The following is a 27,673-nucleotide window of genomic DNA, read 5'->3' as shown; positions in this document are numbered from 1 at the left end:
CATTAGTCAAATTAGAAGATGGCCATTTCAGGGCAAAGTTCAGGACTGCATTGTAAAAGATATACAGAACTACAGTAAACTTTCAGCAGCCTGTGACATAAATCTCTAGTCCTCGTGACAGTGTGGATGAAGCAAATGGTCTTGCAACATCAAGTCACAGATAGGGATTATAATGAAGTGAGATCATTTTTCTTCATGAGCTGCTTTTGTTTTGCCTTACTACATAATAAAGTGAGTGAAGCACTGTGCATGTAAGTCAAGGCAAGTGGAGGAATGGAAGCAAGTCAAGGCACATTATACCAGGGAATCTCAAACATATGATTTTAACAGACCCTTCAGCAGACAAACATGAGGCCACAGACTGTTGTTGTACCTGGACAAGGACATGTAGGTCAACTTTTGTGTTACTGACTCCACTGTGCGTACAAAGAAAATACTTCTAGTCAAACAGTGGAATAGTCATACAGACTCTAATTTAGAAACTACGTGTTGAAATAACATTTTGTCTTTGTAATACAGTTAGTTGATTCTAATCAACCTTACTTTGCTGTAAAATGCCTAACAAAACTAATCTGAGATTTTAAATTGAGTCATACTCTCTTAAACCATTTGCTGCAAACAAAGTTAGAATTGAGGTCATCTCACATAGGTATTGAGCAGTGTTGATTGTAACCTAACTAAGTGGCCTATTTAGACCATTTAAATGGGAACATCTCAGTAACTCAGTGCCTAATTGCATGCAATGCATTTGTTTGAATCCAATGAAGCCAAAGCCTTTCTTATCTTTCCTGACTTTATCTTCTGAGCAGGCAAAAATCTGAGGTATAATAAAGCACATGAGAACCTGACATATAAAGAAAAACCGTGAAGTGGTTGTGGTAGAATTAATGTTAGCTGCTCAGGGACCTGTCTGATTTATGCCAGATTTCCACCTTGGGGAGCCATTCAACCTGTGCCTGTAATGAAGGTCAACCAACCAGCTCTCTAGAGGGACACGCAGCCACAGGTAGGTAACATTTTAACCTGTCATGTGTTGTTCTGCCTGTGTTGTTTAAGGTCGAGATTCCCCTTTAAACAAACACATCTTGTTCCTGGCTGAAAAACCATACTACCCCAGTTTATTTTTCATCAACTAGAAAACCATGTAAATTTGAAATCTTGTACTTTATTGGCCAAGTGTATTGTTCAAACACTGCATAATCTTTACTCTAGATTTACAGTTCAAGCAAAGAAAAGAACATGAAACTTTGTGTCAGATTAGACAAGGCTTATTCAATATACTATGTGTGCAGATAAAGTCAATGTATAATGTCTAAAAGAATGGAGCCAAAGATGGATTATCAGCTGTGCAAATCAGACAACTGCCTCAGGGCCCACACCCCCAGGGCACCAAACTGCCATATGACAGCTGCTTTGTGGTACTTGAGATTTTTGTTAAGGAACATAGGAATATGAGTCCTGATTTATCTTGAGGTCCTATTTTAAAAAAGCTACCTCTGTCAAAATTTGGTTTTAAGGACTTTATTTTATCTGATATTGTACTCACATGGTGCATATTTGTGAACTGTGTTTCATCATTTATACTGGAGACAATGCACAGGTAATAGGAGGGGAGCCTGGCAGCAAATTTTTGCCCCTGTGCCCATTGGCAGGTTAATCCAGCCATGGACTTAGATGTGCCAATGGAGGACAAAAATAAAAAAATAACCTCATCAAATACCCTGTTCACATTAATGGACATTAACTTTTGACATATGGCCGGAAAGTCTATGCACATGCAGCACCCAGCCAGAAATCGCATACTAAAGCTTAAATAGTGCATCCGACTTTTATTTTGTAAGGCAAAAACTGACTTCCTGTTCCATGTCACGTGACACCAGCCCTCGCCTAGATACGAGAAAGCGTCGCTCCATGGTCGCTATGGAGAGAGGGATGGGTCCGTGTAGTTAAAAGACACTTCTGTGTACTTTACCGTGTAGTTAGGACAACTTACTGCCATGGCAGCCTGCGAGAAACGCTTCTCGGTCGTTTCGACAACGACTCTACCAAGTTTTAACGTTTGTACATGCACGTTTCGGTGCTACTAGTGCATTGGTGTATCTTGGCATGACAGATAAAGATTAGTTAGCATGCTAGCGAGCTAGCCACACTGCCTCAGCATCGCACAGCGACCACACCTGCCAGTGACAGGTAAGAAATCTTGCTTCACTAGTCTTCCATCAGTCATGAACCGTTTTTCACCATTAGTAACTGAACTCAAAATCCCTTGGCGATGTTGCGTAATGATTGGCAGCGCGGTTCATAGCAGGTGTTTTCGAGTGACCAGCTAATTCCTTGTGACAGTAATGATGCGGCTCTAATAGGATTTGAGCCCTCTCCTTCCTGTCGATTGCTTGAGGAGTACGCCAAGATAACGAGGAGTGTGCGTGTGTGAGAAAGCAGTGTTTTCCTGGGCACTTGTTGCTTAATCTCACCTTGCAGACGGGTCTGTCTTACCCTTATGCAAGATATTTCGCAAGAAGACTCTATCTCCTTAAGTAGGGATGTGTGATTATATCATACTGAATGCAATTGTCAGTGAATTGAAAATAATTAGTACACGATTCTAACAGTGTACTCTACGATGATACATTTACAGCAAACAGAGACTTTTAGGCTCTCAAGTCAAAGCATTAAAGTTTCAACATTCAGTGTGCTGTTGTTTTCTTCGTGCTTGATGTGATTGTCGCTGTTGTGAGGTAGTATTTCCCTTCCTGAGGTTTTGAACTGTCCCTCATCATCACCGCTCATTAAGGGAAGGATAGATATGGACGCAGCTGTGATTACCAAGGTTTTATGGTGTTTCTCTCTCTGTGTCAGTGTGGCTGCAGGTTCCTAGCAGACATGGGCAAACTCCAGAGCAAGTTTCGGAAGAGGTCTGAGCTCTACAGGTGAGACAAGTGCACTACTAAACAGTTTCTGTGTCCTTTTATGCACTACGTACCAATTATAACCAGGATTTCAGTATATAGTCCGTTCACACTATGGAAAAATAAAAACAAACGAACATAAAAAATGTTGGCATGCATAAGGAAGGCCCTCAGTTTTTGGGGTGTGGTTTTGGTGATAATTGTCCACAATCCAGTACACTATGGAAATGAAGGAGTCAAAATTTTAAAAAATCATTCACAATTTAATGTTGGGAGTATTAGACACCAGTACCATGGAGATAAGTGTATTGCATGTTGTGTAAAGATGATTTCAGTACCTAAAGTGACATATTCAATTCAGGATGTTGTTGCATACATTTGCTGAGGATTGTTTTGAGCTCAAGAATTCATCTTCAGCAGAAGAGTTTTAGCAGTGCAGCCTGTAAAACATAGTATGAGAATAATGCAGAGATAGATGTAAGCGAAAATCAGGTACCCTCACCAGCATTAATATTGATGAAAATAGTGGCTGAATATGTTTTTTGTTTTTTTAATTGTGTGTGTGTGTCCAGGGCGTCTCAAGGGGAGAAAGCAGACAGTACCTTCGACAGCCAGGTGGTGCAGTATGAACCTGCGCATCAAGGGTCCATCAACACTGTCACCAATCTCAGCCCAGATCTGTGTGTCTCTGGTGGGAGTGACCAGGTAAATTGATCTATGGACTATGGATCTATAGAATTTAAAGGTGTAATGAATCTAAAAATACATGAAAATATCTCAAATGACTAAAGTAAGAATGTGAAATGAAATGATTTTCTGTGGAAAATCCATAAATATGCAGTGATAATTGTGTGTGTGTGTGTGTGTGTGTGTGTGTGTGTGTGTGTGTGTGTGTGCGCCCGTAGGCTGTGGTGGTGTATGACTGGAAACAAGGCCGCATGTGTCAGTCCTTCCAGGGTCACACCCGAGAGGTTACCAAGGTACCGTCAATACTGTGTGTGCGCAAACTGCTAAAAGGTGTGACGCTGATCAGAGCTGTTACACATTTCACATATGCGTATTTTCGGTCTTGTCTGCTCTGAATTCTGCCTCCATCTATCTGCCAGACGGTGTGTTATCCAGGCAGTACATGGATCTTTAGCGCCTCACGGGACAAGACTGTTCTGATGTGGGACCTAAACCAGGGGGATGAACCTATTCAGGAATTCTGTGGGCACGAGTTGGTGGTCAATGGAGTAGCTATCAGCCCTGGTACACTCACACATACACACACACACACACACACACACACACCCAGTGAGTCTACTCACTAATGAGAAAGTCACCAGTCATTAATTAAGAGGGTGTCACGGTGCATGCTTAAAGTCAAGGTTATCATACCAAATGTATTCTGCTTTGTCTTTGTGCCAATAGCATCTTATTTAGCCCAAAATATAGCTTACTATCAAAATCAATTCATAGCTATACATTTTCTCAGTTCCTTGCATGGTGGTTGGTTTGGTATTCGATAAGTCTGTTCTTGAATATTAAACAAAAAGCAGATCAACAGAGCCATTTACCAAACATCTCCTTCTTTTATGGAAAACAGAAACATCCGCAGACCTGGTTAAATATCACTACAGTCACTACAGCACTAAATATACAAAAGTAGTGTAAAGACAAGACTCCAGGCGTAACTGGATGACAATTCCAAACACAACATTTACCTGAGTGTTTGCCATCAGGCCTCCTGAGTATACATCCAATTATGAGATGCGACAGAGACTTCTCAACGTGCTGCGTAGTGTTGACAGCTCAGGGAATATCTCTGGACTGATCTCATGTCTCATGTCAAGATGCTGCTACAGTAATACGTGAAATTGCCACCTGTCATGAATGCAAGTGGCAAATATTAAATCTATTATCAACTTTGACTAGATTATATGTTTATTATCTCAGCTGTTTTAGTTACTAAGGAAACAGATAAGGTAGATTTCCTTTGGATTCTTCGGTTTAGCAATGGAAGAAATGTTTTCATGTTTATTTTTATATATATTTGAGCTTTTGAGCCTTATGCCTGTCATTGTGCTTTAGTCATCTTATGCACACTGTCATTCATTTCACATGATTGATCTGCGCTGAACATATGGATCTGTTTTCCTTGTGGTTTGTAGATGGGAGAAAGCTGTGCACCGGCTCTCGTGACAACTGGATGTGCCTGTGGGATATTGAATCTGCAAAATGTGAACAGAGACACAACATTTCTAGAAACCTGGTGAGAATAATAGTGTGTGCTTTTTTTGTGCACACAGCCTTGTACAAAGAATTGTTTCAAGCATGCTGGATAGCCTTAGGTGTATGCCTGACCATGTAAGAAAAAGAATCAAATCAATAAGCCATTCAGTCTTTACTTCCTGGGTTCATGCCCTGCAGGCTTTAAACTTTTGCACTCTCCCTTCTTCTCTGTCCAGGTTACTCATGTTTGTTGGGTGCCAGGCAGCTCCTCTGTAGTCCAGACCTCTGAGGATAAGACCATAAGGTACAGAAAGATTTGCTACTGCATCTGTATTGCTGTAGCATAGCAAGACAATTGAAATTCAGTACAAGTTCACCTTGTTTACAGTTGGTAATGTGAAATGTTTATACTTCATAGAGAAATACACAGCAAAAAGGGTGTTGTGGTGTGTGATACCACTGCTATGCTACAATAATATGATGACGAATTGTCTGTGTTTCTCCCTTCTGGAGGTCAAAACATTAAATGAACAAGTCACCAAGTCTTTTTAAAGCTAAAATCAAGTGTACACAGAGTTGCACAGTGGTTAATTTGTAAATGATGAGTTTCCGCAACATGTGATGGTGATGGCTCTGGAAATGAATAGTGCTGTTATGCTGACAATCAAAGAGGCCTGTCATTGAACACTACAATGCACAATTTAATGAAAATAAAATTCATATCATGCCCATTTTTACTGAAGAGCACAGATCTTCACTGGCCTTTAATAATGTTAAACTCAGAGATAGTTAGTTTAGTTTATTGTCCTTTTGGAAGTTTATTCTGTGCCCATACATACTTGCTACTTGCATACGAGCTGCTTTCTGTCTTAGTGTATGCTGTACCTATGGTAGCTAATTAGAATTCTACAGATGGTATTAAGTTATGGGATTGTACCTATATGAGAATGGAGAAAAGTCTCTTGAATCATTACCTGTAGATGCATGTGATATGAAGTATGTAATTTTAGTTAGTAAACTGGCAGGTCAACACAGTTGTGGCTGACGGCAGCTACCTGAACATTAGCATCTGGGAGAATGTAGTGATTTCACGTCTTTGCACTCAGCCTAACAGCTCCAGTTCGGTGTGGGTTTTGCACACTGTAATACTGACATTTTACTGTTGTCTCTCTTGTGATTAATCACACACTGTCACTTTATTTTTTGTCTCCAAATGTACTTATTCTTTATAATGTCTGTCCTTGTGCTGCTATAACAAACAAATTTCCCCAGTGGGAAACAATGCTGGTTTATCTTATCTAATCTTTATAGAGATAGATGTTTTCTTGTTCTATAAATGTGATCACCATCAGATGATACTACTACTACCGATAAAACTGTAAGCATGTTTGGTTTATTACTTTATTTCTCTTTATTACTTTTTATTATAGGTGGAGGATAGATTTTGCTCTGTGTTTAAGCAATATGTCCTCCCCATTTCCACCTACTAAGTGGCATAATCTAACAGAGTTTTATATATGCAAGTAATTCTCATCACTTGTGATGAAACAAATATGGAGAAGCACCTGACAACAGCCTGAGCTAATTCAGTATTACAGTAAAGTGATGATGATTTTCAGTATCCTTGTAATATGTCAGGATGACAGTCGGCTCTCAGTTTGTTTCTACAGCAATGTTTCGGTGCATATGTACAGGGTGTGGGACAGCCGTGCGTGGCAGGTGACCAATACTTTTCCAGCCAAGCAATACATCCAGACCCACTGTGATATTTCTGCAAATGGAAACTACTTGGTGTCCAGCAGCAACGGCTTTGGAGGCCAGGGCTGTGAATCCACGGTGAGAGCACTGGAGGTGTTTTTGTGGTTGTAGGCTGTATAGGTGTAGATGTAGAGGTGGTGACAGGTCAAGGCTATCAGCAGGTTACCTATTACCAGGGTAAAGTCGATACTAGACAAACACCAACTAGAATAAATGCATTTTGTGCAGTTAGCAGTGTGAAATCATGCACTGATAAAGCAGGAAGGCCAGTGGCTACTCGGTTAATGCCAGTTCTTTTTAGTTTTTTTCTCAAACAACAGTTGCTAGACATTGCTATTGTACCAATGACCTCTGAATGTTTCCCTTGTGGGTTTGAGTCCCCCAGCTTGCGGCTTGCACCCATAGCTTGACCAGTTTCTAATCTGTATCATCTAAATCTGTATCATCGAACAAAGATGAGAGTTAAATATGGAGAAGTTAATCCGATGCCAGACCACCTATTTGACTAATTACCAGTGGTCCTGGAGGACAATCAGGTCTAGTAAAAAGTATCTTAAAAAGATTTGCTGCTCCTCCTTTGGGCACACCTTGTTTCCTACAGAGCCTTGAAATCGCTGATGTGTCCACAGTCTTGTGCAGATAGTTCTGAAACCTCTGACATTGTTATTTGTTCTCAGTGGAGTTGTGTCTGTGTTATTAGCTCTGGGACCTGCGTCAGCCTGGCTGTAAGGTCGTGGAGTACAGAGGCCACCTCCAGACCACAGCATGCTGTATGTTTCTGCCTACGCCTCCTGGTGGCACAGCTAGGGTAGCAACATCCTCCCATGACAGCTCCGTCAAAATCTGGGATCAGAACACAGCAGGTAACATTCACTCATGGATGCAAACAAATACAAACGCACACATGGGCACACACAGACTGTCTGTTTTAGCCTTTTTTCACTAACTCCTCTCCAACCCCCCCCTCTGCCATCCTCTGTTCAGTCTGTTTAGCAACATTGTCTCTGGATGGTGCTGGTCCACTGGTTTCTCTGTCTCCCACTGACTCCACCAGTCTGCTGTGTGCCAGCTTCAACTCGGGCCTCCACCATATCCAGGTGGGCCAGGGATCAAACCAGGCTCAGGGTTCTGGGGCAGGCTCAGGTGGAGCTGGTGGCCTTGACATAAAAGTTGTGGCACGCTTCTGACCCCTAAGAAGAGCCTGCTGTGACTCGAAAGCCTGACCTGTGAACAGCCAGCCATCCATCACTGGACATGGACATCATGACTGTTCTTTTTTTTATATAATTTTCCATATTTCTATAGACCTTTTTGCTTTGCTAGACTGCCATATAGCGAAGAATGATGAAGGAGATCAGCAAGAAAATGAAAGGGTGACAGTGACGGGAATGGAGGATGCACCTTTTGTCCAGCAGAACCACCTGGACGTCCACCATCACCGCTCTTCTACTCCGTAAGTCACATCACACATTAACTGATGAGACCAAAGACACCAAAATGATCCTGCTTGGATTGCTGCCTTTTTGGACCAAGTCAGAATAACTGGGGATGACTCTGAGTTTGTACACTGCTGGTGGACTCAATGAGGTGCTTCATGCATGTATTGGTTTTATTTGTGGAGGACATCTTAATGTGGCAGGAGTGGTGTTAAGAAAAGAATATTGGATGTAGCAGGAAAATATATGGTGTTAATTCTGAGTCTGATAGAAAAATGGAAGCCAAATAGAATTTCATACTAAAAGTATGTAATTAGTTTTTTCCTGGATAAAATTTAGTTGGTGCAGTCAGACTTGCGGTCTTGTTTCTTGAGCACTTTGTGAAAAGTTGCTTTTCTCACCAAAACAGAGTAATGAGGAACATGTATATGTTAATAATACTGTAACCATTGATTAGTTTGTACTGTAGCTTTAAGCATTGGACCAAATGAATGCTGACTGTATAAAGATGCTTTGTTTTTAGGTGGAACTCAATCGATAAAGGTTTTTAAAGATACAGATTCTGATATTTTTGAGCTGAAGCTGTTTGGTGCCGAAATCCAATATATTTAAATTTGAAAACTACTATGCAAAATACCAGAGTAATTACCATTTTTACTAAAGCATTGTTGAAACGAACAAATGGGAATAAAGGCATTACAAATGCAGAAGAAAGCTGTTCTGTGACCTGTCAATATTAAACCTGCTACTAGTGTGATCAGTTTTTTTAAATATGGTGTGGCTTCTATGTTACAACCATTTTGATAGAATTAGCAATCCAGGCTCATGTAGGTTAGCCAGCAAATGCTAATGTTAACATTAGCAGCCTTCAGTGACTGAATTTGGCCACACATACATTCCTATCTGAACTGATTGGTCAGGAGTCATGAGTTGCAACACTCGACATAAATGAGCTTTGGTTTGTAGATGTCCAGGTGAGCATCGCCCCCAAAGACAGTGAGTGCTGTATCATCCAATTCCAGTTTAGAGAATTATCTGCAACTAGAGGAACACAATGGACAGGCCAGGAGCTGGATCAGAGTAATCAGTTTAGAGGTAATGTACTCTCAGGTGATTCCAAACGCACTAATAAGGATATTAATCTAAAAGTATATGTTGATTTAGTACCTACTGAACATCAGTTTGTTCCTGGCAGGCGAGACACAGTAACAAAAGATTGCAGGTTACAGTGAAAACTTGAGAGTTGCAATAATACAACTCATCAACAAGAGTGGGAAAGAGTAAAATTTGTAAAATTTAGGGAACACTAAAAGCAGTTGGTAACCAAAGGTGATCAGATATTTAATTCTCTGAGAATATACTGCATTTGATCCGTTTGATGCGCTACGATTAACCAATAAATGCGATATTTTATAATGTCTGAGGAGTAAATCTTGGTTGAAACTCTAACAGCTGAGATTTTTAACTCGGTCGCAGACTTGTTTAATATGCCACTTGCATACTTGTCATGAAATATGAATGCTTTCTTCATCTCTTTCAGTAGGATACTAGTGAAATCATTCATGGTACACCAGCTCACTCTGAGAGATGTGTCCCAATACAAAACCATCATATGTACCTTGTGCCTCCTGTGAGAAAAGATCTAGCAGAAATGGGAAAAGAGTGACCTTTTTTTCCAGTAGCATACCTGATGATAATGGTTAACTGTGACATTACTGGCATGTTCCAGCAGGTTTGCGCCTGAAAGCTGCTACATTCAACTTAATGCTCTGTTACCAGCCACACACTGGCCACTTTTCACTGGATCTGATTGGAGTTAGTTGTTTTTCACCATGACAACCTGTTTCTAATCTTTAATTCATGGTTAAAAGAATATTCCTGCCTGCTGTATGAGCCATAACAGAGCTATGGAGTGTGTTTTTGAGCACACTTTCTTACATGATGAGGATCAGCTAATATTATCAGGAGTACATGCCTTTTCAGTGCAACACTCATGGCACAGCTGACACTCATTTAATTCCTTTTTACACTCCAAAATCACCATGAGCTATTAGGAAACAGCGCCACCTAGTGCCAGAAATGTCCTTGGTAGAAAGTTATCAAATACTGCATCTAAGAAAATAGAAGTGTATTATAAAGCGATTAAAGGAATAAAAGGGGAAAAGGGACATCTGCGCAAAATTATAATGAATCAGAAAGTAGAGTTTGTCATACTGTGGTGTTTAATTTATTCAAATCTGGACCTCATTTTCACTTTTTACACAAAAAAGTACCATTTAGCCATCAGCAGGTTTTGATAAAGACACACTCGCACAAAGTAGACATCAGCACGCAGAACAGTTTGGTGCTTGCCACATCACTGAAGAACAGAAATGCTCTGATTAAAAAGAAGGTCTAAAAATATTGATGAAATGAAAAAACAAACAAAAAAAAAACACCATCTAAACAAATACAAACAATTGCCTGAAAGAAAAATATACATTATTGGCACGGAATGTTATAAAAAGCAGGCTACATGGAGTAACAGGAATATGGAGGATACAGTACTTAAAATTAATGGAATTACTAGTCGGTCAACAGGCAGAATAAATATAATCTGAACGTAGCATTCAATCCAGTACTGAGAGCTGCCAGCAGAAAGATCCACTGGCATCTTTCAACATCCGAGTGGCAATGTTGAGTGGTACATGAGTAGGTCTCTACAGCTAGTGGCAACTCGAAGTATTCAGTGTCTCTTCTGTGATATTTGAAAGGAAGGTTTAAGCCTCCCTCTTGCAGCCTCTCGAGTGTTTTCAGGCCTTTTTTTTTGTCTCAGAAACTGACATTTTTGTGGTGCTAGAAAGAGTAAACCTGTGAGAGAACTTGTGCACAATTGGAAGAGAAACAATTTCACTCCTTGTTCTTTTTTCTCTCGCAGTTTTAAGTGTCTAAAATACAAGACATGATAAGAACCCCTCAAAATCCTCAATCTCTTCAAGTCCCGAAGCGACTTAAGTACAGTATCACATGTCTGAGACTGTATTCCATACAATTATAAATGAGAACCTGACCCTTAACATCACTTGACTCCAACTTTAGTATTTGTAAACTGGATAAAACTTTCCTCAGTGACATTCATGATCATTACAATTCAATTAACACCTTCATAATTCATACATGGTTTCATTAATACAACATACAAGTCACAGACTGAGATCACAAGATAAGACAGAATGGCTGCGATGATGAAAAAAGAGGAAAATTCAGAGGGCTTGTATCCAGTTTAGTCCTGTATCATGAAACAGGCCTCGCACGTGTGTTAATTTGGTCTATACAGTACAGTCATAAGTGCAAATGTTGACCGTAATAGTACAGAAAATAAGACTCGTTATAATACAAATCTCTAACATAATAATCACATCACATCACATTTTGGAAGGATTCCCTACCTAGGCAGTCAACAACGTGTACATAATTTAACAGAACATTATAGGCATAAAAACAGCATGCAAGAAAATCCCAGATTATGGCTATATGGGCTGCCTGGGGGTGGGGGGGGTTTACTGCAGAGATGAACTGGGTGTGTTTGAGGAAAAGGAGGACGTCTTTTAAAACTGAGAGATTTTCAAACGATACACAGTAAGTTAATAGTTCAACGTAATCATCATGTATTCAGTCCAGCTAATTTTGTTACAATTTGGTGGCACCCAGCTTTCATTCCCAGATGAAGATAAAAGGCAAGACAAACGGTTCTACAAAGAATATGTGGATCCAGGCATAGTACTGAGTACATGAAAAACCACATGCACAGATTCCATGTGTCTGTACCTGGTGGTACTGTGATGAAACACCTCACTACACTGAGAAACATTAGGAGTGGGGCAAAAAATGCATCCCAAGGCATCTCATTAAATTAACAGTTGCTAAGGAGTCTGAAATCTAAGCATCATGGGTAAAAGTACAGGTTGGTTCTTTGGCCTCCGTAGTGTCATCAACTGTAAGAGCCATCTGATCAAGTCAACCATCCTGCAACATTACTGACTTCTTTACTCAGTGTTTCTCATTAGACAAAGCAACATTTCACCCAAAAAATTTGCACAGCATTAGGGTCGTTTGTATAAAAACAAGTGTCTACAGAGTCCAGATTCTAGAAATTTAAATTACAAAAGACTGTGCCAAGGGGAATATGAATAGATGAAGACATATGTGTTAAGCATAGAGGAGCATGGCAGGGGAGTTCTGTTACGACAGTACATGATGAGAAATATAAAAAAAAAAATTGGCAGAAATAATAAAGATATAAAAAGCCCTGTCAAACTAAAGTTGGCTACAGTGATGCACACCAAGCATGTGTCCAAAGCACACTTTGTATTAATTAGGCTGGTTGTAGGTCTCTCATTAAGTGACTGATGAGCGCTATTATCACATACTAACATGAAACTATGTAGCTTCAAGTCTGCCTTTTCCAGTGCAGGTGCAGGGTCAAATGGGCTTGTGCAGTACAAGCTTTTATTGTTGCCACAGGATCAAAGGCACTAGACCTAATTTAATCTGTAACCACGTTGAGAAATTGATCCCATTTACTCTGCTCCACTAAAAATCCTCATTGTACGAGATGTGTTAAGACATGCTAGGAGCCAGCCTGACGTGACACTAAACCACTTTTGTGCAGAATCTGTTTGTGCATTCACACATTTAAAAATGTTTTTTCTCGATTTAAACGTTAGAACCACTAACTGCTGTTCAATAAATCCACGCTGGTATCAAAGTGAAGAATGAAAGTCAAACTTCAGTTTCAACATGATGAAAGAACAGAGACTGTGGGGCCATTTATCGATAAGTATTCTACGTTATCGAGACAGATTCCAAAGCATATCTGAAAAACCGTGAAGTGACTCAAAGAGACCAAGACATGATTTTAATAGACTTGATGTCTCTTTTCCAATTCTATATGTGTGTTGGTTGAGTCCCTGAGATATTGCTGCCTGTCTGCGTTTTCTCCCAGTCAGATGGTGACTTTTAGATACAGTGCTTTTTCTTTTCACAAGCTTGAAACACACACGCACGCACACATACACACAGACGCATTTGCACACACATTCGAGTAGGCCACCCGGATGCATTTGCTCATGCTTTTGCGCACACACACACGCACACACACAATGAAAAAGAGGTCCTGATGTCAATCTACTGCCACAATGGAACGGTGACTACATGATCTACATGATTTCAACATTTTGGATGGAAAATGGAATAAATAAATGTCACTATGAACAACTATCCAACATGTTGAGGATTTTTACATATTAGAAATACAATGTTTGCATCATCCCCTGCATCAGGCACCCAACCCCCTTCCTACTTCAATAGTTTCAAAAAGGGGAAAAAAATATTTGTGGGCAAACCTGTGTAAGAATCACATCCCCCAGTTCAGTCTATTCACACGGACAGAAATAGACAAAGATACATCAAATTATGCTTATTCGTTTGCCACAAGCATTGACAATGCTTATCCAAACACCCAAATTCAAACCCCAACTTGGGAGTTTCTCAAAAGTAGCTGAGGAGTAGAATTAGGCCAGCATTCAGAAAACCATGGACATCTCTCTGATAACTTCCTCACAGATGTAGCAAAAACCTTTCAAAACCTCGACACAAAAAGAAAATGAAAACTTGTTTGGTTGATTTGCGTAAGCTCCGAGTCAACTGTCCACACCTCTGAGGATTTTTAGGTACTCTGTGACTAAAATCAGCTCAAGCAGTTAAAATACTGTTTCAAATCTAGTTTTGTCCCCCATCTGACAATAGAGTTGTAAATACCCAGTAGTTGTGTAGTTGCAGATGTGTACAGGAAACAGCATTCTGACATCAACTGCAGCTGGTTCTTATTATCCCCACCCTCCCCCCCATCCTCGCTGCCACCTACTGCTCGCCGGGGCGCTCCAGGCTGTCTATGACGCGGCTCAGCCTGATGTTAAGCAGCCTGATCTGAGTGTCCAGGTGGTCGATTTTCTCTTCCAGGGAACCTGCCCCGCCTCCCCGACGCCAGTACGCTCCCACTGGGCCCGTCATGAAGTACACCGCCATGATGAAGCACAGCGGCAGCACTGCACGCTCAGGGTCACCCTCAAACTTCTGCAGGATGTAGAGGCAGGACAGAGCGAAGAGCGTGACACGCGCCAGCCAGAAAAAGCGGCCAAACACAGCGTGCAGCAGGTAAAAGAAGCCCCCCAGGAACATGGAGAGAAACCAGTAGGCCAGGAGAACAGCGGCCACCAGGAGAAGGGCCCGTGCTGGAGAGTTGGTGAGAGATGTGGGGCTGAAGTAGTGGCTGAGGTTTGAGGCTACAGAGAGAAGAAAGAGAGAGAGAAGAGGAAGTTGATAAACACAAAAAAACGTACATTCTTACTGTAAATCTTACAACATGCTCCTTTCTTTGTGAGCATCTTTCTTTGATAACTTTAAAACTTACAGTCGATGCCCATCACATCCAGCAAATCTGACCAAATCTTCCAGATGGTGTCGAGAAACGAGTCGACTCCATGGACAAACCGCTCCGTCGTCTTGGAGAAAAACTACAGAACCAAAGAAAGTGCAGAGAGAAAATTATGTTTAATTTCTAGTCCTGACCCAGTGTATATACAGAAGAATAATTCAGAACACTGTAATGTTAAAACAGTGAAAAACAACAGTTTAAGGAACAAGACTGTAACTGTAAACATGAACTGATAGTGCAGAAGAAGATGAAATATTGTAGTGTACGTCCATACAGTTGTGCCTGTCAGCCAAAGGGTTTTATTAGCATTGACCACATGTAATTTCACAGCTATTCCCGACATGGCTGCTACTCATTTTGTGCGGTCCTCTGAAATCTACAACATAGACTGCATTGAAACCCGACACCACAGATTTGGGGAAGTGACAGAACAGCTTTTGGTCTTGAGGTTTTCTAACAGCTTAGCAAATCTGAAAAAGCACAAGTATAATTACTGACATGCTCCATTTTGATGTGTGCGAGGAAGCGACAGCACAGTATGAGAGTTGTGCTCTGGGATGTTCACCTTGAGTGCAACCTTATATAAGCTACACCTGTATTTGACACCATTTCCCTCGCCACAAAGGTCTACTTAGTGTCACTTGGAAGTCAAAGATGATGTCTCTGCTGATCCTCTCAGCCTTGACTGGACTTTCACAAGAGGAGCAGTCTGGTGCCACAGTTATTGTCTGCAACTGATCCATAACTTTGATCAGTCACTCTCTGGTCTCATGTGATCAGTTAAGCATTCAAACTGAGACACAGGGCTTTCATTGTACATCGTCCACTAAGAGAATATGTGTTGTAAATGGGGTAATTTTGACATTTTCGGAAATAGCTGAAGCAGCTCTGTGCAGTCACACGGTGCATGATCACGTGATTAGCCCAACATGTCACTTCGGCTGGCTTTGGCGGGTCCAAGCAGGAAATAACATGAGACTTCAAAATGCAGGAAGTGGTGCTGGACCAGTGAGAGCACACAAGCTAACGTGTTTCCTTATCAAGAGCAGCTTTTTCCGATCATGTGTGGATGAAGTCGACGTACGGAAGCAGGTGCTCTGGCCTGGACCAATGGGGTCCAACCATCCGTGCGGTGACATTAGATGCACTTGCTGATGGACTCAGCACAATGAATGACAATACTGGTTACACGACAAAATACAAACTTTTAAGTGTTACTGCTTGAAAACAGACCTCAGTTTATTGTTTGCGGCGACGCTACCTCACCTGACATCGTCGAGAGGTGGATAAAACATAGAATGAAGGCTAATTTTTCAAAATGGCATCCGTAAAATTGGTGACCAGGCCTAAGCGCGCTTGTTTCCTGTTCGACATTCTCACACCACAAAACCGCCTTGGCGGCCAGCTTCTACAAACCAGAGCCAAAGCGATGCGTTACCCTGACTATAAATGTTCTATACTCACCTTGTATAACCCTCTAATGTTGTCCTCCCCGAAAACACTGCTCAGAGTCTGGTAGATGCCATTAGCTGCCCGTCGGAAGCTGTTCTGGTTGCTGGTCCTGCTTCTGGCCGCTTCGGTTGTGCACAGCAGGGACGCGGAAAGCACCAAGAAAACCACGAAAAAACTGATTCCCTTCATGGCATCAAATGCCCCGAGATGTCAAGCAGAAATGTGTATCAAAATAGCTGAATAAAACGCAAGGTAGAATAGATAGTTAGCTGCCTAAACTGACACCTTGCTGGGGGGTGGCTGACTGGCTGTGATGGTGGTGATAACTCGTGTTGCCTTCAGGATACCTCGTAAAATTCTTACCTCCGCGCCCTGAAGAGGCTTGTGCTTTTAAACGGAAGTGACAAAAGCACTCGATTGCTTCATCTTTTCGGTCAAATGGCGATTATATACTCTTCTGCACATTGTTAACACGATATCGGTAAGTATCCTCATTGGTGTTTGAAATGGTTCATTTGCGAAACATAGTATACGTGTGTCTTCCTTTAAACGTTGAAAAAGACTGACAGCTGCGAAAAAAACTCATACGCGTCAACACTATTTAGAATACCTAATTATAAACACATATTTAATTTGTGTATTTTCCATCCCATTTACCTCTCTTGGTGTCGTACCTCTGTGATTACGATATTTCCGATGATTTTAAAGGCATCAGTTGTCTTCATGTGAATTTAGGGAAGGATAGACTCATCAGAAGCTAGCTGCTGCCCTCTAGTGATGAAGAGGTGGTGGTAGTCTCAGTGCCCCCCTCTGATTGTTGTTTCCATCCAGCCCATCCAGATCTCTGTTCTGGTTTCCTGGACATCATGACAAAGATTTGTCTCCACATGTGTGTCTGCAGCTACACAATTAAATTACTACCCAAAATAATGGGTAATTTAATAAACTCAAAGTCTAAGTGATCGAATTTTGATGGGCATAATCAGTTAGACACATGATTACTGTCTGCAATTAAACCTGATTTGGTGCAGTTTTAGTAAAAGTTTTCTGCTGTGTGCTGATATAAAAGTGAGGAAAGTCTTAGGTGATAAATTGTAATGCAAGTTTTCAGACAGTAGGATGTCACTTGGAGCAAATGGATGACTGATTAACATTTTAGCTTGTGATGAAATGATAGACTTTCACGTTATCTCTGTTGCACTGATCATTGTAATTTAGTGCACCAGTGACAAGTTGTCCAGTACAGTTACAGTTATCATGTCATTGAAAATGCAATATTTGTCTCCACTGTATATGTATAATTATTACTGTTGTTATTGTGTTATTGGATGGCCTGGTGTCTGACTAGGTTTTCCTCTTGGGGATTAATAACATTTGTTAAATCAAATACAAGTGCACAGCCCAAACCTCTGGCTTATGAGACATGACAGGATGCTCAAATAAAGATGCAGTTCACTGCTGTTCCAGAGAGGCACTTATTACTTGGATGGCCTTCCCCTGAGTTCTCATTATCCAAATCTTGACTACATTTTGGGGCAGGCTAATGGTGCAGGAGGAAGTAGGTCAAGACTGCAAATAATGATAACGGGAGTGGTGACAAGAGTGGTACAATAGGGCCAAAAGCAGGAACAGTTGTTTTTACGACAGAAATGAGCAAGCAGTGTTGCAGAAATGTCTTTAATCACAGAAACATGAGTGTTTAGTTCTCTTTAAATGAACATTAACTGGCTCATTTTAGAGAAAGATGAATATACAGTCGCAGTCACCCACTAGATGGGAGGATTGGATGATGGCTGCACTTACCATTAAAATATACATGAGATAAATGTTTAATAACCTAATTGTAAGATGGTTTGCAGTAGGTGAAAATTTATTCTGGTATGTTTTCACAAATATATGAGCAAAACCATTTATGGTAATAATAGTAGCCCATTTTATTAGTTACAAAAATGTTCAGGTGATACAGGTGGTAGAGAATATATAGGGATATCCTGTGGGCCTAAATTTTTGTACCTCACTTTACTCAGCGATGGAAAGTAACTAAGTAAGTTCTCAAGTACTCTACTTTTTAAACTTTTAATGTGCTTGTACAGGACATCACCATTTTATTTATATTTCCATTATGTAGTATTTCCATTTTCCATTGCTTTATACTTTTACTCAGCTGCATTTTAGAGGAAAATGCTGTTACTCCACTACATTTCTTTCAAAGCTTTAGTTGCTAGATACTTTGCAGGTTCAGACTGTTGATACAAAATATAATTAGCAAGTAAATGATAATATATTATTATAGATTAAGCTGCATAAAGCCATTAAAACGAGCTCCACATTTTAGTGATGATCACATTAATGCATCAATAATTATAATCCAATAGTTCTGTACATGTTAATCTGAAATGGGTCATGATTCTGCATAATGAGTACTTTTACTTTTGGTATTTTGATGCTAATACTTTTTAACTTTTAGTCACGTCAACTTATGAATGCAGCTCTTTCACTTGTACCCGAGTATTTCTACACTATGGTATTAATGTTTTTACTCTAAGGTCTGAGTACTGACCTCACTTAGTTTTCTTGTTTTCTGACACCAGTCGCTGTGTCATGATGCGTAGTATCCAAGCAACGACGCACGCTAAGCAACGCTGAGTGCATATGGGACGGTACGTAAACAGAGCAGTGAAGGAATGTTTAACATAAGGGGAGACTAATACGGTAAAGAATGAACTGTATTTAATTTTTGTGCCGTTTAGTTAAGCTTGCAGTCTGTTTAAGGCGGGGTAAGATAAAATGTATGACCGAGCTCCAAGAGTGACCTTCATGACACCAACCGGCACCTCACCTGCGGTTGGCCCCGGATCGTACGATGTCACCCAGCGCAAGTCTAAAATATCAGGTAGGAATCAGTTAATTACAAGTGTGGCTTGGATGACAAACTTTTAGTTTACCCGAGAAATCCGCCTGTTACTTTTTCTTTCCTTTTTGTCTCCAGAGAAAATTGGCCAAAATGTAATGTAACGTTAAATGTTATCTAACGTACACTATTCAAATCAACCTAGCTAGCTATGCTGGATGTCAAAATGCTAACGCTAACGTTAGCTGGAAAACAGCAAGTTCAGCTAACGTGAGTTCTTAAAGTTATACAGTCAAAATGTAGATTATTTAGTAGCTAATTTCCTAGAAAGATGACAGCAGTCAAACTTTATAATGTATAGGTAGGTGTAGATTATGTAGCCTACAGATGAATCACAAAATAAAACAGGCCAGGTTTATAAATGTCATGTTCCTGTTATTTTGTCCATTTGCTGCAGTGTTTACAAACCACTACTGCAGCTTGTATATTCACCTTTCTAAGATTTTTCCGTATTGCAGATGGCTATGCTCCCTTCCTGTCCTTGACCAGCAGACAGTCAGTAGTCAACGAGTCCAGTGAGAGGACACCAGCACCTGGACACTATGAGTCTTCACCTGTCAAGGTACTGTAGGTCAGAGACAGCCTTTTGCTTCATGCAGTTAAGTCAAGACTTGGGCGTAAATGAGAGCCATATACAGAGTAAGGCGAGGCTGGATTTCTTACTAGAATGCTAGGTCAGACTAAGGGAAGAAAGAAAGAAAGAAATATAGATATATAGAATATGGAAATATTGTGAATATTTAATGATGGTGGTGGTCTGGCTGTTTGCTGCTTCACCCATATAAAACACTAGTTATCAACAGAGAAGAGACAATCAATATTGTGATAAGGCTGTTTGCATAACAAGTAATTTGTACCCAGCAACTCTTGTTAAAATAAAGAAAACTATTATTTAGGAGGGCAGGGGATGCAGCCTACAATATGTCTGCTTGTCTCAATGTTGAACCCATGTCCCTTCAGCTGAACATCCATGGTGGCCGCAGTCTCCAGAACCGCTCCAAGCGTTTTGAGGAGGTGGTGTCGACGGTTCCGGGCCCCGGGGCCTACAATGTGCTGCCTGCTTCAGGAAACACGCTCGGGGCTGTGATGGCTGATGCGGGAAAGGCTGAGACGCTTGGCAGGAAAATGGTTGGCATATGGGTGAAGTTACGGGGACAGAGTTAAGAGTCAAACTACAGAAAGTTATTTATCATTAATTTTCTCCTTTCATCCTATTTATGTTGCATAAAAGCCACAGTATGTCGTCTGTATAGATAAGGTATACATGTGGAAAACTCTTACTTTGACCTGGTCAAGATCCAATATGGATCAAAAAGTCATTTAATGCTTAAAGTGAAGATAGGCATCAAGTCTAGGTTTGCAGCCTAGTTAGTTTGTGTATCTCTGCTCTTAACAATCAAATACTTTTGTCCTGTGTATTATCAGCCTGACACTCAACCCAAATATTCCTCAGTGCTATTGAGAGGTCACCCTTTTCCCTCTGGTCCCATCTAACCAGGGCAGTGCCTCATGTTCTGTTAGCACTACACGTACACACATAGTTCACAACTTATATTTTCATACATACAAAAACAATTCAACAACTTGTGAAACTCTCCTCAGCACTGTGAACTGTGGTGTGCTGGGTTTATGCCATTTCTCAAATGAAGCATAAGAATAGCAGCGCCTCCTCCAAACGTGGTCTCTGCCAATACATGCAGACAGCACCTTGCCAGTACCTTATCCCTTAACACCAATCTATGAGAATTAGAAGCTGATATTTCAAAACCTTTGAGGGAAACAGTTTTTCTAGACTTTTGTCAAAGCAGTCACTTCTCTGTTCTTATAAAAAGAACACCATCTGGTGTTTTTGCTCTAACATTTGAAAATGTATCGCTTTCAGTTAGGCGTACTTTGAATGTGGAGGATGAAGCAAAGGAAAGATAGAATATGACAACTTTTGTCCTTCGTAAGTCAGACATTCTTTCGCTTCCTACAATGTAAAGCCTCTCATATGCACCACAGTCGTTTATGCTGCTCAGGGACAAATTCGCGATTCGTGAAGAGACCATGGGGATTAAAACTGTAATGATGCCAAATGGAGAGAGTCTTGCAGGGACATGTAAACTTGATTTTAACTTTGACAATCACCTTTGTCTCGAATATGGAAATGTTAAATACATGGATCATTGCTATTCATCAGACTGAACAAACAGGAGAGCCCTGTGGCTTTGTAAACCCAAGGTTGGCAGCGAACCTCCCTCTTGTTTGCTTTGAAAGATAATGTCTCAGGTGAGTTGAGAATTTAAGACAAAGCACTTACAAAGCTGGCAAAAAATAATTTAGGGCACTAAATACCTTAAATACCTGAATTTTGGACATTGTGGCATGTCAAGTCGCCTCCAGCTTCATCAGCTGTGATGCTATAGTACTGAAACATAATAAATTCAACCTCGCAGGGAACTGAGATGATATTAAGTTGCTCTTTCCATTTGCCCGCTATGTTAAATATATACCCAGCGTATGCACACATAGTCAAGCTTTTAGTTAACACTGAGCTCAGGGCTTTTATCTGATCTAGACTGATACCAATGATTGGCTCACTTTGTACCATGAGTAGAGCATGTGAAACACTGAAACCTGACCAGTCATGAAAGAGAGAGATTATGCTCACACTTTCCACCTTCTCTGCTCGCTGTAATTATCTGAAGAGCACACAAACATGCATGCATGCACGTACACACACACACACACACACACACACGCACACACACGCACACACACACCATACTTCCAGCTATAGAAAGTTAATAGACAGCTTTCATGCATTTTGACTGAGATGGCCTTCATTGCCTGTTCCCTCAGCAGATATTGTTCATTTTCCTCCACTTCGGATGTCTGTCCTTTCTGTCTTTCTTTCTCCTTTTCTCTTTTCCTTTTTTGTGTCTTATCGTTTGCCTCCCTTCGCTCCTTCTCTCTCTGTCCCTCCCTCAGTCTCACGCTCCGTTGGCTCCAGGCAGTGGCCAGCTACTTTGTAATCCAGGGCATCCTTTCCATCGCAAACCCTGACTTCTCGCTCCACTCTCCCTGTCTTTCTGTGCTCCCGGTGGCTGCAGGCTAAAAGTCTCCGGCTGGTTCGTCAGTCAGATATCCCATCCATTCCCTCCCCGGGCCAAGCCTATGGCTACGAGGAGGACGCCCTGGGTGTACTCAGCAAGCAACAGCCCCCTCCCAGGGACACAACCCTGGGGCCAGCATACTACAGTCCACTGTCGGTAAGGACAGATACACACACACACACACACACGTGCACACTCGTGTTGAGGTTTCAATGTACATCCATCTGACAATGTGAAGTGTTCATTTGTGAGTGCATGTGTGCTTTCATTAGTCTGTACGAGTGTGTGTCTGAGTGTACTTACTCTGCCCGCGAGGCGAGGTCCATTAGCGTGAGGCAGATCTGATGCACCACTGAACCCCCGCCCCATCCCATTCAGTTGGCCCAAAACCCATTTCCATAGCTAATGAATGCAGCTCCACTTTAAAAAAGCCACAGCGCACCAACGCTCATCCATTTTACATGCCAACAAAGAGAGCCATTAGTAATTATTCTTCAAGCTATATTACAATATTCACTTAAAATAATGCACACGCCTGCTGGTCTGGCTCTCAATTAAGTCATTTTTCATCTGTTAATGACCACAGGAAGTCAACAGCGTCCTTGAGTGTTGGCCGAGGTTGTGTCAACACACCGGCGCATGCACAGAGGCCCGCTGTGATTTAGGGCTATCAGCAGTGCATCCATCCACGGCTCTTTTTTCCATCTCAACTTCTGTTGCTCTCCCTTTGAAAGTTCAGCCTCCATTTCTGTCTGCCTTCTTCCCCCCATCTACCCATCTGACACACTCATTTCTTTAAACTCAAACGCTTCTCCCGGCCCATGCACCGACTGAGTTCAAAAGTGTGGAGAGGCGGAATTAAGCGCTTGTCTGAGGACGTTACTTCAAAGTGGCTGGGCCGGCCTTTGAATGATAAGGCATTAGACAGAAATCAAAAGAGCATGTTACAGAGAAAAACAAAAACATCTTAATCGGTTTTATCCACTGACCCTAAACTTATGACTCACATCTGTGCGACGGAACAATTGCTTAACTGCATCGACTGATACTTACAACTTAGTGCACAGAACTAGAGACACACTAATATGTTTGACTAGTGAGTAGTTTTTGGCAGATACAGATTTATCACAGAAATATTGCTGCATTCATGTATGATGACTGATACATAAAAAATACTGTGAATAATGCAATGAAAAACACAATTTAGAAACAGTATCACCAAGAGATATATTGTTCAGACTGTGTACTATTAGATTGGGTTATTATCATAACACAGCTGGCCAGATGGTGATATGGAGCCCAGATAGTGTTAGTATGAAGGAGACAGAGGACCTGAATCAGTTTAGAAAGACACACACCAAAATCTGCTGTAGGAATCACATGTTTGTTACCATCATCTTTCTGCTGTGCACTGCATGCTCAACATGTCGAGTGTGGTTTGTGAGGCTGGGGTTGGCAATGATGCAGAGAAAAAACAAAGCAAGGTTTCCCAGTTCACGTGTCGCTGGCAAAATATGATATGTAAGTGATAAAATGCGTTCCAGAATTTGGAAGCGCCTTCATTTGTTTTGTTTCTTCACCCATGTCTGCAGGTTTTCCCTTTAATTTGTTAACCATATGTCAGCCACAAAGTTTGTTTTCCTAATAATGAGTCTATGTTAATAATAACTTCATTCCCATCCCCAGAAATCTAGTATTAGACTGGAAATGGAATTGGACACATGAGCAAGACTGTCCTCTCCATCGAACCTGAATCTGATTCAAACCCATACTGTGTTGTGTTTATGTTATGTAGGAAATCAGTTTCAGCCTGCAGGATCCTGCCCATGCACGAGCCCGCTGACATAAACTTTTATTTATGGTCGACTTTTTTCTTCTCATTTAAATAATAAATAGCCTGCCATTCCATTTTATCAAAGCTGAATGAATATGTTTATACCCAGTCGCTGTGTTTTTGTTTGCTTTTAAAAGCTCTCCTGGACATAAATAGGCAATTTGTGAACGTGAACTCAGTGCCAGCTGCGATACCATCACGGTGCTTGTATGCGTCTGCGTGCCAAGCAGAACAGTTATGTTTTTCTTTTTAACTTGAAGCATCTGAACATCCTTGTTTCCTTTCTACCCTCCTCAAAACTGGATTGGTAGATCACAGGGGACAGAACCTCAGATCTTGTCCTCCAGTCACTGCTGAAGTTGAGATAAGGAGACAGACACCACATGGAGTGAGAAACTTTTTCAGACTCCCTGCCCGTCCTATCTTGGCCTGCGCCACAGAATAGACACAGACAGTTTGGGTCAAGGAAAAGTTAGAAATGAAAGGGAAGGATTTAAGATGCTTTGATTTCTGACTCAGTAAGAGAACTTGTAAATGTCTCATTTTAGTACAGGTGTTTTCATCTTGGAGTGAAAGGCAGCAGACTTCTTTCAGTGTCAGGAATGTGAATGGAAGTCAATTGAGAGCCGAACTGTTAAGTGGAAGCCCTCCAAGAAAAACATTTTAGTTATCCTAGTTTCAAGTTTCAATTCATATTTACCCCATATACCTCTCTCTGCTGTGTGTAGCATACTAGTGGCATAGCTCTAGAACAGGGCAGTGTCTTGATCCTGACAGGCCGAGGCCGAAAGACTGAAGTTATCCCCTGACTTTTCCTGTAGCGCTGTTATGTGTGGAAATTCATAAAGTACCTGCAGAACTAATGGAGGCTGTCCTGACGTGTTAAGTGCTAATTAGCAAATGGCATGCTAGCACAATAAATGATATCTTAGCATCTTTGTAAACCTTATATCTGCAATGCTAGAATAGTTTTTTTTTGAGCATGCTGACTTAAGCATTCAGCTCAAAGCACCATTGTGTCTGAGAACAGCCTCACTGACTCACTAGCATGGCTAAAGGCTAAGTTACATGTTCCAAAGAGAGATTAGAAGATTCAAAGTCCAGTAGTCGTGCTTACTTTTTTTATTTCTTAGCAGCACCATTGCAATATATTTTTGAGAAAATCTCACACCTAATATCTTTAAAATGTGTTTGGCGACAGCTGGCCAATTTATTTCCAGACGTAGCCTCTCTCTGTTGTTAAGCTGCACAGTGAGCTGGTCCTATCTGAAAGGCCGGAGGCAGGGGAAGCAGGCTGTAAAACTCATAGAGATAAGAAAGGACGGAGGGTCTCCCCTAGATCTCTGACATACTCTGACATTTGGCTGGACTCCACATTTCATTCAGTCCTAACTCCATGAGCCCCGACTGGAAGGGAAACCAGATAAGTGTGAATGAGTTCGTTCTGTTTTCTTCTTCTTTGTTCATGCATTTATCCTCCTGTTATCTCATTGTCTCCCTCCTCCTGTCATCTTCTTTTTCTCATCCTTGCTCCCCTCACTCTTTCTCTTTCTGTAGTCAGCGATGAGTTCTGCACAGAAGTATAAAGGAGTCCACTTTGGCAGCATGAAAGGGAAGAGAGGTGAGGTGATGGTGGAGGAGGGACCGGGTCCAGGACACTATGACCCTCAGATGTGAGTATCACATGACATGGTACAGTATTGAATAAATATTTGGTGGCAGTGGCATCTGAACAACAGTGCTGACCTAACAGTGGCCCCAGCAGCGGTGTTAAATGTTAAAGAAACACTTTGACATCTTGAGTTTGATGAAAAGGCTGATACCTTGCTCAGATTTGTCTGGTAAATATAACAGCTTGTAAGACCGTTAGCTAGCTCTGTCTTTGGTTGTATGGGATGCTAAGCTAACCAGCGGCTGGCTGTAGTCTTATACAACTGTATTTACCCTCCAGACATCAGAGTGGTATTGATATTTGCATCTGACCCTTAGCAAGAAATTGAATAAACATATTGCCCACAGTGTCAAACCATTGCTCTAGACTGTCACTTTCACTTTTGAATTTGATTTAATTTAAACCATTTGGGGACAACAGCATTATTTCATTATCGAACAAAGTAATGGTTGCCATTTAAGCTCACTACAGGAACTGCTGAAGTTAGCAGTACCTTAGCAACTTTCCTAACTTAACAAGAATGTGGCATCATCTGTGATGCTGGGATATTGATATTGATAACCAATGCATGTATTTGAAATAAAAACCGTAATGAATTCACATTTTGAAGCATGGGTTAAGAGTCAAAAGGTCAGTTCTCCAGGGCATCTAATCTTAGCATTTCACTGCTTTTGAGCTCTTACTGAGATCCGTGCTGAACAGAAGCTGTTTCACCAATGTGAAATATTACTTTGATCATACAGCCGGGGCATTATGTTTGACATTTCTCACATAGCATTTCTATTGATGGCCTCAGAGAATGGGCCTTACTAAGCACTTCTACATCTGTGGGCACACATCCAGCCCAGCCACAGTATTCATAAAGGAATGGACAGAGTAATAGCGTTCGTGTGAAAGTGCTCATGTGAGCAGGCAGACTGTATACGCGTAAGTGGAGGCAGACATTAACATGCCAACGCAGATATGTTTTTCATACACGTGATTATTTGAATCATTTCAAATTGACTGAAAATGCCGTGTTTACTCCTGTTGCAGTTGCTGACAGAATAATTTTTTCACTCCTCCGCCTCTAATTCATTTATTCTTTCTCTGGGCCTCTACTCCCATCTGTCTTTGCTTTATCTCTTCCTATTCACTGTTCCATCACACGAATCTCCTCCCCTCTTATTCAATATATTCTACGTCCCCATTCCTCTTACTTTGTTCTCTTATATTTTGCATGCCCCCCCCCCCCCTTATTTTTATCTCGTCAGTGTGCTTGTCTGTGTCTTCTTGTCTCAAAGACGTTGCTGTTGTCTTTGTCTGTCTCAGAAACCTTAAAACGCGCTATGAGAATGTGAATCTTCAAAAGCAGCAGAAAGACAGAGCTGAGCTAATCATCCCTCGCTACCATGAGCTGCTGCCCAAGCAAGAGGAAAAGAAGGCGAGTATGCGCTTGTGTTGGTGGGTGTTTGTGTCCATGTTGCGCTATACATGCTAAGCTTAGATGAAGGCAAAGTGTAAGAGATAAAAACTTTAGCGGACTGGGATCAGCGTCAAGCTCTGCCCCTGTGGGGGACATAGTCCTTTGAAGTGAGCCTATGTAACTGTTGCCGCTGTGGCAGCAAGTGGCAATTAAAAACTGCATTATTGGATTTTTTTGGGGACTTGGGGCAGCACAACAAGCTACAAAGACAGCATTGACATATTATCTCCTTATTAAAGTTGATATGGAGAACGTGTAAGAAAACTGTTGCAGCAGTAATAACAGCAATAATAGCATTCATTTGGAGTCATTCTGCCCACCTGATGAATGTGAGTCCGATATTCACTCTCCTCCTCATTCTTTTTTGCCCTCTATCACTCCTGAGGTAAATATTTGGCTCGATGTTCATTAGCTAGTCTCGAACTTTGTCTGTCTGGTGTTGGGAACAT

At 41.2% G+C, this 27,673-nt stretch overlaps 3 protein-coding genes across 4 annotated transcripts in view; 2 read left to right on the top strand and 1 right to left on the bottom strand.

Annotated features, from left to right (window-relative positions):
* Positions 1-923: 923 nt before the first annotated feature.
* On the top strand, positions 924-9,031 carry wdr31 (WD repeat domain 31). Of its 2 annotated transcripts, none has more exons than XM_076731892.1 (10): positions 924-1,006; positions 2,860-2,930; positions 3,482-3,614; positions 3,815-3,889; positions 4,016-4,160; positions 5,063-5,163; positions 5,360-5,427; positions 6,818-6,959; positions 7,582-7,744; positions 7,866-9,031. In XM_076731892.1, the coding sequence occupies exons 2-10, from the start codon at positions 2,884-2,886 to the stop codon at positions 8,066-8,068; spliced, it is 1,077 nt and encodes a 358-aa protein (XP_076588007.1). In that variant the 5' UTR covers positions 924-1,006; positions 2,860-2,883; the 3' UTR covers positions 8,069-9,031. The 2 variants fall into 2 exon arrangements, with proteins under 2 accessions (XP_076588007.1, XP_076588006.1); XM_076731891.1 differs by lacking the exon at positions 924-1,006 and adding an exon at positions 1,873-2,190.
* A 1,497-nt stretch (positions 9,032-10,528) lies between these two features.
* Positions 10,529-16,575, bottom strand: bri3bp (bri3 binding protein). Its single transcript, XM_076730959.1, has 3 exons — positions 16,257-16,575; positions 14,769-14,871; positions 10,529-14,640 (listed from the first exon to the last, which is right to left on the bottom strand). Exons 1-3 carry the CDS (start codon positions 16,431-16,433, stop codon positions 14,219-14,221), a joined length of 702 nt encoding a protein of 233 aa, XP_076587074.1. The 5' UTR covers positions 16,434-16,575; the 3' UTR covers positions 10,529-14,218.
* Positions 16,576-19,031: 2,456 nt separating this feature from the next.
* The window catches only part of stpg2 (sperm-tail PG-rich repeat containing 2), a 53,600-nt gene continuing 44,958 nt past the window's right edge, over positions 19,032-27,673 (top strand). Inside the window, exons 1-6 of the mRNA XM_076731631.1 lie at positions 19,032-19,137; positions 19,614-19,717; positions 20,116-20,283; positions 22,251-22,409; positions 25,645-25,760; positions 27,071-27,182. Coding sequence (XP_076587746.1) covers positions 19,032-19,137; positions 19,614-19,717; positions 20,116-20,283; positions 22,251-22,409; positions 25,645-25,760; positions 27,071-27,182 — 765 coding nt within the window. The remainder of the gene's footprint in view (positions 19,138-19,613; positions 19,718-20,115; positions 20,284-22,250; positions 22,410-25,644; positions 25,761-27,070; positions 27,183-27,673) is intronic.

This window comes from Chaetodon auriga, chromosome 5, assembly GCF_051107435.1.
Source record: "Chaetodon auriga isolate fChaAug3 chromosome 5, fChaAug3.hap1, whole genome shotgun sequence".
NCBI lineage: Eukaryota > Metazoa > Chordata > Actinopteri > Chaetodontiformes > Chaetodontidae > Chaetodon > Chaetodon auriga.
The sequence above is the reverse complement of the archived record's forward strand: the minus strand, read 5'-3'. Positions and strand labels throughout refer to the sequence as shown.